Source organism: Pinus tabuliformis, chromosome J (genome assembly GCF_031772625.1).
Source record: "Pinus tabuliformis cultivar Carrire ecotype Pingquan chromosome J, CPIR1, whole genome shotgun sequence".
Lineage (NCBI taxonomy): Eukaryota > Viridiplantae > Streptophyta > Pinopsida > Pinales > Pinaceae > Pinus > Pinus tabuliformis.
In genome coordinates, this window is record NC_142295.1 from 129,352,643 (window position 1) to 129,365,488 (window position 12,846).

The window sequence follows — 12,846 nt, forward strand, 5'->3', positions numbered from 1 at the left end:
TCCAACCAGCAATTGGGTATGTTGGCAAGGAGTTGAAGGTGCACACAGTGAGGGATGAAATTTACATCCTGTGGTTGTGGGCAGATATAGAAACTGTTTGTGGTTGGTAAATGGCATGTGAGCCTTGATTTCTCTAGAATCTGGGGTTTTGAAGATTGAGTGGCAGATTTAAAATCTGGGTTGAACACGGCTCAAATAAACATCATTATTGGGTAATGGCATCCAAGAAAAGTCCAAGGACCACAATTCCAACAAAATATCAATTGAGAAGAACTGTATAAGGGAATTTGAGTGAAGAAAATCCAGTGAAGAGGAAGCTGCTAGTAGGAACTTTTCTCAGGAAATGAATATGGGGCCTGGACCTCATAGAGAAGGAGGTAAGGATGTTGTATGTATAGCTAAAGGCCATGGGAGAGGTCTTAAGAGTTAGACTAGCAAAGAGAGAGCCCAAGGGAAAGGCCATAACAGATCAATTTGAAGTTGACAAGGCCTTACAAGAGGAGGTGCAATGGTTTTTCAGACAAATTACACCCTTGGAGAAGGCCCAAAAGGAAGAGAAAACAAGGAGAAAGTGTGAAAAACAAAGGCACAACAGCAAAAGGACAAAATTGTGAAGGTGCTGCCAGTTGACAAGAAGCAAGTTGAGGGAGCCTGTCATGTAGAGAAAGCATATTTTTACGTTGAATTAGAGAAGAGAACAGGTGAAGACCTCCCAGCAACTAAGTAGGGTGCAAAGGCGATGGTACTAGTGTTGAGACCATAATTTGTGCACCTGAAGAGAACTATTAATTGGAGGAAGTTTCTTGGGGAACCCAAATTTTGTTTGATTGTTCGTTTATGGAAGGATGTGCAGAGGCACAAAAGTAAGAAGCAAGCTTGGGTTGAAAGTGAGGAATGTGTATACTGAGATAAAAAGGTAAGGAAAAAAAGCTAAAAAACAAGTGGAATTGTGTCAAGGATGAAACTGTGAAATTAGCGGCAATGAAAGCAATAGCAGTACATGAGGACACCACTGAAGATGACTTAGATACTGAGGTGGTAGTGATAACAGGTGCTGAAGAAGACAACATGATAAGGGTGCCAAATTTGAAGTCGATCCTAAAGTCGAAGGCTTCCAAGTGCAGAAGAGGTGGCAGAGTGAAGCCTTCTATGTAGAGGAGGTGAAGGAAAATTCCCAAGCAATGTGGAAGAAAGACAATATTCACGAGGGTGCTAAATTTGAAGTCAATCCTAAAGTTGAAGGCTTCCAAGTGCAGAAAGGGCGGGAGAGGGGAGAAGCCTTCTGTGCAGAGGAGGTGAAGGAAAATCTCGAAGCAATGGAGTCGAGAGAAAATGATGAGCAATTGGTCTTTAAATGCTTGGCAAAGTCGGAAAAGGCTGATGATTGGGAAGTTATTATTTGTGCATTTGAGGATGAAGAGTCCCTAGAGGACATGCCCCTGAGGGCAGTGGATTTAATTAACACATTTCATGTTTATGAATGTGCAGTTACTAAAGAAGGAAGAAGCAGCGCTATTGAAGAGGACAGCTATTGCTATAGTGTCTGAAAAAAATCTTTGGAGGACAAAACAGCAATGAAAGTGTTGTAAGAAAGGAAGAGGTTACAATCCCTGGGGAAGTTGCACAAGATGAACCAGATGTCAAGATAGTAACTATGTCAAGCGCTAAAAGGGAATGCAACTATGGAGAAGTTGCTAACTATGTAGGTGTATTCAAAAGTGAAACTGTCAAAAAGAAGAAGGTAGAAGCAGTGCTATCATTGCTGCAAGTGAAGAGGACAGTCATTGATATAGCGTCTGAAAAAATATCCAAGGACAGGACAGCAATGAAAGTGTTGTAAGAGAGCAAGAGGTTACAATCCCTGAGAAAGTTGTACATGATGAACCAGACGTCAAGATAGTAACTATGTCAAGCACTGAAAAAGGAATGCAACTATGGAGAAGTTGCTAACTATGTAGACATATTCAAAAGTGAAATTGTCAAAAATAGTGTTGAAAGAGAAGAGGATGAGAAGCATGACATGAGAAGTGTTACTGGAATTGAAGAGAAACCAACCTTGAAGGCTATGGATGTAGAGGGCAGACACAAATATGTGTCCAGTATTTGTTTTCATTGCAAAGGCGGAGACTCCTACATCCAAGAGGAGGATACGAAGGAGAAGAAGATGGATAGGGATGAGGGGAATGACAATGATGATGTTGCCATAACAGAAATGGAAAGTAGATGAGGATAAAGCAACCCTGAGTTGCAAATGCTAGACTCAAAGCTGCAAAAGAGAAAGAGGAGAGTCCAGAGAGAGCCCTTGTTTAATTTGAGCATTTATTTGTTGATGAGTGTACAACGATAAATAATAGCATGGAGCTTGCACAAGATGAGAAGGGCACCATGCAGTAGTGCTAAGGCTGCTAAGCATTACCTCCCCAACTCACACTTGATGAGAAAAACCCTAATCCACAAGTTGCAATACAAGGGAGAAAGACTAGGAAAAATACACCATTGTCACCTAAGCAACCTATCCTCTCACTTTTGATTGGCTCTTCTCCAACTCAAAGGGGTATCCTATGTATTAGGATTATTAAAGCTATAAAAATGGGGCCCCATATAGTTTTAGCAAAAAAGTGTTTTTGTCTTTTTGTCATATAAGGAAAATAAAGGGGTGAAGAAGAATAAGGGACTAGTGCTTGTCCAATTATGGGCCAATAGAGTTAAGAGGGCAAGCCAAAGAGAGAAATTTATGAATGGTTAAGACACATAGAACTGCTATACATGCTGCAATAAGCTTTAACTTCTTGTTAAATGATGATGAAATGTACTTGGAGGGGTCCTTAAAAGTTCCACGCTGAAATAATGTTGTAATGGTGAACTCCACAATGAAGTATTTGATCCAGCAACAACTTTAACAAGATGATAGATGCAAAACAAGACATTTAGAAATATGACATCAAAGGGATTAAAAGTTAAAAATTTCTCACATAAAACCCTTTCATATATGGTAAATGAATTATTTATGGTTTCTTATAATAAGGTCTTCGCAAATTGCAAGCAATCCCTAGCATCCACAAACAACAATTAGAAATAAAATATATCTTCAAACATGATAAGCAAGAACCCTTAAAATTTCATTAAGCCTCCACAAAATATATTCAACAAAGAGGAGAAACTCCTCACAAACCAACCATGACTACAAATGAAGAGAGCTACTCATAATATAGAGTTTAGCTACATCTCCTTCTACAATAAAATAATAATTGTTTTCTTACATCCACTAATCTTTCCAAGGAATATCATAAAATAACCTCTTAACAACTGCATTAGTGAAAGTAGCAATGATTTGTTGAGATCCACTTTCTTTTCCAAGAAGAATAAATAAAATATTTTAGAAAAACAATACAATAACGCTGTCATATAACCAACTTAATAAGACAAGTCAATGATAATAAAATAAAGGAGTTGGTTATGCAACAACCTCAATAAAGCTCTCCAAGGTGAAAGAACCTATCAAGAGTGCATAAAAATGTGACAAAATTTTTCTAGCAACAGATATTGAATACACCATAACTCCATTAATTTATGTTGGAATTTCTATTATGATCACAACTTGAAAATCTCACAGCCACTCTATATCTAAAGATATTCGTTCGTTAGAAATTTCAACCCTCTAGTAAAAGACAATTTCTCTTGAAGCTAGAATGTCCTCAAAATATAAAATGAAATCCTAGATTTAGGGTTTAGAACTTCCTAGGTGTCCTCCAATGTGGGACTTGAAGCTCTCCAAGATGAGACTTTCCCCTCATTTTTTTCTCTTTTTCGCAGTAACACCCCTAGGCAGGCCCACCTGAAAGGGCCTCACACCCAGTCGACTCTACTAATGGAGTCTGACCCTGATGGACTCGAGAAGGATCGAACCCATGCCTCATGACATAGGGCCAACAACTTGGCAGAGGGGTCTTTGACCAACTTGGCTACCCATTTGGGCTAGACTTTCCCCTCAAACATAAATATAAATGCAAAAAGGCTCCAAGAACGGTGGACATCGTCAATAATAAGCACAAACATAAGTGCAAGCAACATCCACAACAGCATAAAACCATGAAACCCCCTCCCTCCCAAGGTGATACATCCCATCAACAAGCAAGAAAAGGTGTGCAATGTAACTTCCAAAGGTGGACATCTCCTCAAAGTAGGGTGTGAATCAAGGCAAACCTCTTATGATAGCACGTGTAAGACCTCCAAGAGAAACATCCCATAAAATAAGGCATGGAAGAGTGCAAAGTAGCCTCAAATGGTGGACACCTTCCTCAAATCAAATGTCAAGCAAGTGGATCCATGAAATAACGCATCGAATCTGTGAAAAACATATGTGAAATGCCATCAATACTCAACTAACTCCATAAGGAAATGGGGTGGCCCCTCATCAACCAAAAGACCATCCCTCAAAATGTGTACCATCAATCAACCAAAAAATTCTCAAAGTATGGAAGGTGTTAGATCGATGGAAGAAAGAGCCATGTATCACCATCAATCCATATGACAGCCCAGCCAAGTGATCAAAAAAGGGGGACGACCTCATCATTCAAGTAATAAAATAATAACAAGTGTGTATGTGCCTATATGTGCCAATGAAGGGGTGACTCCAAATAGGACCATGATCCACCTCATAAGTAACATATCTATGTGTGAAAAATATCCATAACAACTAGGGCTTTAGAACAATGAGCCTCTAACCATGTCAAATCATCCCCAATGAGTGTGAAACAAAGGGGCAGAAAGGAGCAAAATGCCAAGCATTCTCCAACAAAATGATGTCAACCAAACCAAGATGCCAACGCAATGGCAAACAAGCCCAAAGATGCTAGGGCATTCCATCGAGAGATATACATGTCATCACGTACCATCAACCTCTCTCTAACTAATGTAAAAACTAGATCACCAAATGCAATGCTTTATCTCCACGATAAACAAGTATACCAAACAAATAACCATCAAAGCATCCATTACATCATCAATCATGCCATCAACTATTAACCAAGGCATCAAGTGAAACCATAATCCTAAGCCATTCAAAACTCCATCAACATGTAAAATCTACCTTTGTGATAAAATCAGTGAAAGTAGAAAAGAACCGTTGTGCTAATGTTGAGATAATTGAAGAGGATCAAGTGGCCATCACTAGAAGAAGAATTTTTAGGAACCCTTGTTATCCCTAATGCATATTCTTGTACTTTGGTTGCAAGGATAAGAAGCATGCGCAATGTTCCACACATAGGAGAAAAGCCCATTGTAGCTGAAATATTGAAGTAGAGGAAGAAACAACGAAAATGTTGCAACAAAGATGATGGATGAAGCCTTGATTATCGCAATTAAAGAAGAGGAGAAGAGACACTTCGAAAAAATATTCATGTCTTAAATCACTGATAAAGAACAATGCCACCGCCAAATGGGGAAGTGGAAGAAGATCATGTTGAAGAATGTAACTAGCTTCAGTCTTTATAATTGTACTTGTCAAAAGAAAATGACTTATTAAAGCATGGGTTTCATGCTTGGGTCAATCTTTTCTAGTTCAAAGCCCCCATTGAGGGCTTCTAGGTTTTGTCTTGAGTCATTAGAGCCATGGTCATTATCATTAGACCCTTCTTGGGATTTTGTATCATGTAAAAAGAATTATTTTTGAGTCAAAAAGATAATTTGTCACCTCACACCAAGTCGGCCCTGCCCTCAACAAATCAGCCTAGATTAGGGCAATTCAACCTCACAAGAAGCCTATATATTGAGCAACTCAACTTCATTTGGAGAGCATTATCAACAAGTTCGATATCTAAGAATCAGTGGCTGGAAAAGAGTGTGAAGTTGTTGGAAAGCTAGGAAGAAGAAAATCGAGTTTTTGGGCTACCTTTCTCTCACACGTGTGAAGATACTTGGTTAAAGTTGGGGCTAATAGTCTGTTTCTATTGCAAGGTTGAAGTTCTGAAGCTAGGGGGCCGAAAATCTGCTGTTGGGGCCGAAATTTTGATCTAAAGTTGCACCTTGAAGCGTTGACACTTGGAAGGCTGAGAAAAGGACATCTATAAGGAGGAAGGTTTGACTTGGCGATTGGAGGAGGTCTTTGTCTAGGTCTAGAAGTCTAGAAGAGTATCTCATCTTGATTTGAATCTACTGAAGAGTTCTTGATGGGTTTTCCCTTTATAGGGGTTTTGCCCTGGCTATGTGCCTACATCTTCTATCTCTTGTTCTTGTGATCTTCATACACATATAATTTGGTAATTGCTTGATGAAAGATAAACTAAATAAAAGTAAAAGAGGCCAACATAATTCACAAGTAACTATCAAGAAAGAGGAATCAAACCCTAAAATCTACTAGCACTGATTTCTCAACAGATCATTGGTGGGAATGAGATGTGAAAATTTCTAACACGAAATTCTACTACAGTGACTGATTTATTTCTCCTACTTATTTCCCACAATAAGTTATTTATGAAACCCTTCAGTAAACATTAAAATAAATTCTACTACAGTTATCACATAATTACATAGAGAAAATAAAAGTGATATTCAAGCACAAGAATCAATCACATCAACATAGTTGTTTTTGGACAATTGTCCCCGGAAAAACCCAATGTGGGAAAACCAGTGTAGCAGATGAGGGTTTATTTATTAATCTTCAACAACAATCGCTTTACAAGGAATGATTCTACAAAAAAACTGAGACACTTCTGAGAGAAACACCTGAGACAAAGTTTCTCCTCCTCCTGGAGAAGTTCTACTTCTGACACCTTGGAGACCCTTCACCCACTTCTGCGTCAGTCTATGTCGGCCTGCGTGAGGACTGCGTCTCCAATGGTGATGTCTTCCTGCTCTTCCCTCTGCGTTGTCTCTCGAATGCCCTGCGTCACCTCCTTCTCAGTCTCTGACTGCTGTTGATGCCCTCCTCTTCCTTCACCCTGCAACTCTCCCTCTAAAATCAAACTCCTTCTCCTTGAGAATCGATTTCCCTCGTGTTACTGAGGATTTGCCCAGTGTGTCTCCAAATGACTCTCAAGACGTCTCTTATACTTTTCCTGTTGATGAATCAACGACCGAGATTAAGTCTCTAATTAATGGCTAAGATTAAAACAGACTTGATCCTCATCTCTTAGAATCTTCTCACTCATATCTTTATTAATACCCATTAATATTTTTATTTTCTTAAGTTTACATTTAGGAACCCATTAAATATATTAATTATTTTAATAACTCCTCATCCGGGTGGAATTTCTCCAAACGCTTTCTGGGACTTGGAGATCTCATGTGATCTAGCCCCTCCACAAAATTTCGGAGCTAGAGCACATTCGATGCAACCCAAAATCAACACTCCCTCTTCGCAAGGAATGTGCTCTAGCAATACTTCCTAATAGAAGCATCACACTGATCCATGGCACCAGTCTTCTGCGTTGTTGATGCTCGGTCTATTGTCCCTCATCCACTGTGCTGCTGCGACCTGTACTATTTCCCATGACATTGTAACTGTCACTGCTACATCTGTACTGCAGCTCCCTCTGAATATGCTACATCATGCTGGCTATAACACTGCCACTGCTAATTGTTGCACTGCAACTCCTTATACTATCCGCTTCTGCTATTGAAATGGATTCTTCACGATCCCCATCTTCTCCTTGAAGTAAAACAAACTTTGTTCTTCCTAGGGCCTTGGTGAGAATGTCTGCCACCTGTTCTCCTGTTGGGGTGTACCTCAACTGTACTGCCCCCCGTTGGACATAATCTCTGATAAAGTGACACCTGATATCAATGTGCTTCGATCGATCATGAAAGACTGGATTCTCAGAGAACTTGATGCAACTCTGATTATTACACAAAATATTGGTCGCTTCCATCTTTCTCCTGAATAGATTCACAAACAATTTCCTAAGTCATATGGCTTCGCATGAAGCTGTGCTAGCTGCCATATATTTAGCTTCGATTGAGCTAAGAGCCACGGGTTTCTGTTTCCTACTACACCATGAGGTCATTCCTGATCCAATGTTGAAACAATACCCAGTGGTACTTTTCCGATCTACTAAACTTCCAGCTCAATCTGTGTCAGTGAACCCACTCAACCTAATGTCATTGCCTTGGGTGTACATTAGTCCATGCTCGATTGTTCCTCGTATATATCTGAGAACATGCTTGGCTACTGCCCAGTGCGCCCTCTTTGGTTCTACCATGAACTGACTAAGGGTGTTGACAACGTAACAAATGCCCGGCCTGGTATTGACCAGATACATCAAGGACCCTATGAGCTGCTTGTACAAGGTGAGAACCCATCAAAAATATTAATTATTTTAATAACTCCTCATCCAGTTGGAATTTCTCCAAACAATTTCTGGGTCTTGGAGATCTCATGTGATCTAGCCCCTCCACAAAATTTTGGAGCCGATGCTACCCAAAATCAACATGAGAAAGAACAATGCCACCCGCAAATGGGGAAGTGGAAGAAGATCGTTGGTGGGAATTATACCAATGAGGGAAATGACAAAAATAGCAGGCGGGGCCTTATTGTGTCCATATAGCACCAAAAGGAAATGACGTTTGTTGTATTAGTGGCCCACGAAATCTAAAAAAAGGCAAGGAGAAAGACAAAAGGCACAAAGGATTTTCTTGAGTTGGATATGGAACCATCCCATTCCAAGAAAAATCTTATCACTGTAAACAAAAGCTTAATGAACCATGGAAATTTTTCCAAATGCAAGGTGCAAAACCATGAGTGGCTCAAGGTGTCGAGTCAAAGGAAAGAGTGAGTGAAAAGGGCACAAATTTGCATATGTGCATGTTGAAATGACACGTACATTGAAGTAGAGCAAGAGGAGTGCAGATGCCAAGTCATTTTTGAAGTATATGAAGTCTGTGCATGATCAGGGCCAGCAACAAAGATAGTGGAGTTGCCAAGGTTATAAGCAAAGAGCTGATGTAAAAAGGCTGGTACATAAGTGTGAGGAAGGAGGCCTTGCATTAGTGCACCTAAGGAAGGCAGAGGCTCGGAAGACGCTATTTGGACCTCAGAAATAGAGTTGGAATGAATCGCTCAACCTTTGGATGGTTGTTCTACCAATCTTGTGAGTAGTTGCTCACTTTTCTTTTTTTCGCGGGAGAGGCTGATGCATGGGCATCAAACTTGCACCCTCTGGTTGACTCTCATCATGCATCAAATTGGTGGCAAAAAGAGGTCAAGCTGCCAATGAAGCCTGAGTTGTCAAATCATTACCCCATCCGAAAGGATTTCAATTTTTTACATTTACAGATCTACCATCCCACTTACTTGTGGGCAAACAATATGCACCTGGCAGCAACGCATTAAACACTATAAAGGTTGGGATATTTATTGTTGAATATAAATGGTGCATATTCCAGTGTATATTCAACAATGTATATTCCAACTGATATATTATTAAACGCTTATTGTCTGCCCTTCCTTGTGTACTTCCTTCTAAGCCATCGAATACTCCACTCCTCAACCAAAGGTATATGCTTTCCCATGCATTTGTTAAATTAATTAATGTGTGATGGGGCCATGAGGTCAAAGCCCAAATGACTTTGAGAGCGGTTAAAGGTGGCCAGGCCTGTTCCAACATGGCCTTTAATATTTGTTTGTTGGTAGGGTTGAAAAGGCACACTTGGCATTATTTCTAAGGTCAGAGTCTCAGACCATTAAGTTTATTAAAGAGAGCTGTTGAAGTTTAAGAAGAACGGGGATTCTTAGTTTTTTTTTTGGGTAGAGGAAGTTTTGGAGAAGAGGGCAGATATCCCTCTTGCGAATAAGAAAGAACAGAGACAAGGGAGAATGGGCATAAAAACAGTGGAGAAGAGGAAGAAGAATGGAAAGGAAGAGAAAAGAAGTGTAAAGGAAAAGGGAAAAAAAAAAGTATAAAGGAAAAAGAAAAGAAGCGACAGCAGAGAGATGATAGGGCAATTCCAGTGGGGTGCTGGTTAGAATTGCAGAGCTAAGGAAAGAGGAGGCATCCTTCTCATAAAAGAGAGCTATTCTTGAAGAGGAAAAGGAGGAGAACAGAGTGATTAGAAGAAAAGAGGAGGCATCCTTCTCATAGAAGAGAGCTACTCTGAAGAGGAAAAGGAGAACAAAGTGAATAGAAGAAAGGGTTTCAGTATATTGAAGCTGGGTAGAATCTTCAGGAACAGTAAGAACTTGGTTTCAGCAGTTGTGCTGGCCCGCTGGGTAGAACCAATCCTTGAAAACAAAGAATGGCAGTCCAGTGTGTTTACTGGGTAGCGCTGCAAGGAGAATTGCAGAAGAGCTAGCACCTAGTGGAATAAGAAGCAAGAGGAAGAACCCACCGTCCCGTTGGAAGCAGAAGGTAGATGACTCCTGGGACAGAGGCTGTAATTTTGCGTGTGGAATGTATGCCTAGCCAAAACTCTGAGTCGTGGGTAACTCAGAGTCGTGGAATTGTGTTGTAGTTTTCAAGTTTTAATTGCTTTAGCAGCAAAAGCCCCTTGAGGGCAAGCACTATAGTATCAGTTGCCAAGATAATTAATGTACAAGAAACCCCCTTGTGGTTTTTTACGTTTTGCATGTTTGTGTGCATGCTGGCCCGTGTATTTGAGCTTCCATTATGAGCCGTGCTAGGTCTTGATTGAAGCTGTCAAGTCTCAAGTAATATATTTTGGAGTATTTTAACTCAAAAAGGGTTGTTTCAGGTTCAAATCTCTCGTTACTGCCATATGGCATTTTTGGGATCCTCTTTTCATTTTCCACTGCATTTTATCTACGAATAGTGTCTCCTTTGCTGGAAATGGTTTGCACCATGTTGTCACTGTAGAAATGGTGTTTTCTTTGTTGCAAATAATTTGCATTTTATCATTTTATGTTGTGTGTTTTTTTGAAAATGGTTTTTCATTGAGAATTGAGTTTATTTTGGTGGGTTGGGAAGATGATCTCACCTAAATTGAGATATTTTACTTGTTACCCAATATCTTGCCCTTGCCCATAAACTTACGTAATTTTAAATTACTAAATGGAGTACTTTGTTAAAAATTAAAATTAAAATTAATCACCAAAATCTGAAAATCAATAGAAATCAAGTTACAAATCAGCATCCAATGTACAGTACTATATACACGCTTTAGTGTAAATGGATCCCAATGCTATGGGAACTCTATTACATCTAGCTACTCTAGATGCAATTCAAAATTCTCTAACAAAAGTCAAATTTGAGATTTCGAAGAAAAATAATCAAAGAAAGACATCACTGTACCTGACATTCAATTGCAAGCGTTGGATATCCGGTCCATAGAGAGAGTTGTTGTTGATGAGTTGCAATTGGGCTGTCAAGGATTTTCCATCTGGTGCTTCAGAGAAGGAAGAGAGCATGTACCCATCACCAGCTCCAACAGCATCGGATGGACAGCATACGCAGAGGAAAATGAATATCCATGCCAGGAGAGAGATCGGTAACGTTGTTTGATCCATCGTGTCTGAAGCTCATTCAACAGGAGCTTCCATGGCCGCCTGCTTAAGCGGAGCGGAAGCCTATATGAAGACTTTGGGATGATAAGAAGGTGGGTGGACCTATCCATTGGCAGATTGTGGATTGACAAAACGTGAAAAGGATGGCGTTCGCCGATAGTGGGAATGGTGTTGGAATGGACAAAGCAGACAAGGACGAAATGGACCAGCAGTTGGAAGAACAGGACTGCTAAGACTATGTCTTGGTTGGCTGTATTTTTAAGATGTTTGTATTTTTTTTTAAATAAATTGACTTTTTAATTAAGAAAATTATATATATATATATATATATATTTAGAGATGTTTTAAAGTTTTAATTGAGAAAAGTATTTATTTATGTTAAAAATGGTTGGTATTGAGGAATTATTTTTATTTAATATTAAAAAGATATTGTAGTTATATAAATTAAATAGAGGGGTGTTCTATGGGTCGATGCAAATCAAAGTAGTAAAGCATTTAGGTGCTTTGGTTGTATGACAAATAATTTTGTTGAAGCTTGTGTTCTATCTTAAGGGATCAAGATAGTAAGAGAATATAAGGTCTCTTCCCTTACTGTGTTAGGGGATTCTCTTTTTCTTATATAGCATTTGGTTAAGGGATAAATTCCAAAAGATAAGGCATTGGTCCATCTCATGAAAAGAATTAGGGAGATAGAAATGTATGGACTTTGTATCATTCTTCCATGTGTTTTGTGAATTCAACAAGAAGACATATAAATGTGCTAACGAAGGGTGTAACTCAGAGTTGGGTGATCTGGTTATCAATGGGAAACCCATATTCTCTCAAATTCCCTAAGTTTCAGTTATGAAACATATTAAAGTTAGATTATTTCCTATAGTCACCCAGCATAGGGAAGAAAACAAAAATGATGTGGGGGGGTTGGGCTATGGAGCCTCCCTACAAGGAATTAATCATGCAAATTATAGTAGTGATAACATACAACCCAAGCTAAGAACACCGCACACTACATCATACACAATGTCACACATGAGAGTAATCCATCATACATGGCATATCCCAAAGGAGGCCTTCATCCAGTGGCTTTGTGTTAAGTTGGACAATAGGATAATTACAAACAGGGGTGGGATTTGCGTATACTTCCAATGTGGGATTAATGTGCAGAGGACTCCACTACACATTGTATTAGCACGCAACATATTAAGCAAGAGAATGATGCACTCTAGAAGAAATTATGGGGATAATTAAGAAATCTACAGCGAGAATCTGAGCATAGAGGGAGGGTGATGCCCTGGAGTCACCATGATAAGGGTGCCACTCTGCATGAAACGTTATAAAATAAGAAGTATTACACGCAAAGTTGTTGCAACTTGTTTAGAGGAGACAAGACTCCG

General features: G+C 39.5%; 1 protein-coding gene across 1 annotated transcript in view; it reads right to left on the reverse strand.

Moving 5' to 3' along the window:
- LOC149225952 (alpha-xylosidase 1-like) overlaps positions 1-11,550 on the reverse strand; it is a 42,633-nt gene extending 31,083 nt beyond the window's left edge. The window contains exon 1 of the mRNA XM_089377350.1: positions 11,244-11,550. Within this exon, the coding sequence (XP_089233476.1) occupies positions 11,244-11,458 (215 nt within the window). The 5' untranslated portion in view covers positions 11,459-11,550. The remainder of the gene's footprint in view (positions 1-11,243) is intronic.
- Positions 11,551-12,846: the final 1,296 nt, after the last annotated feature.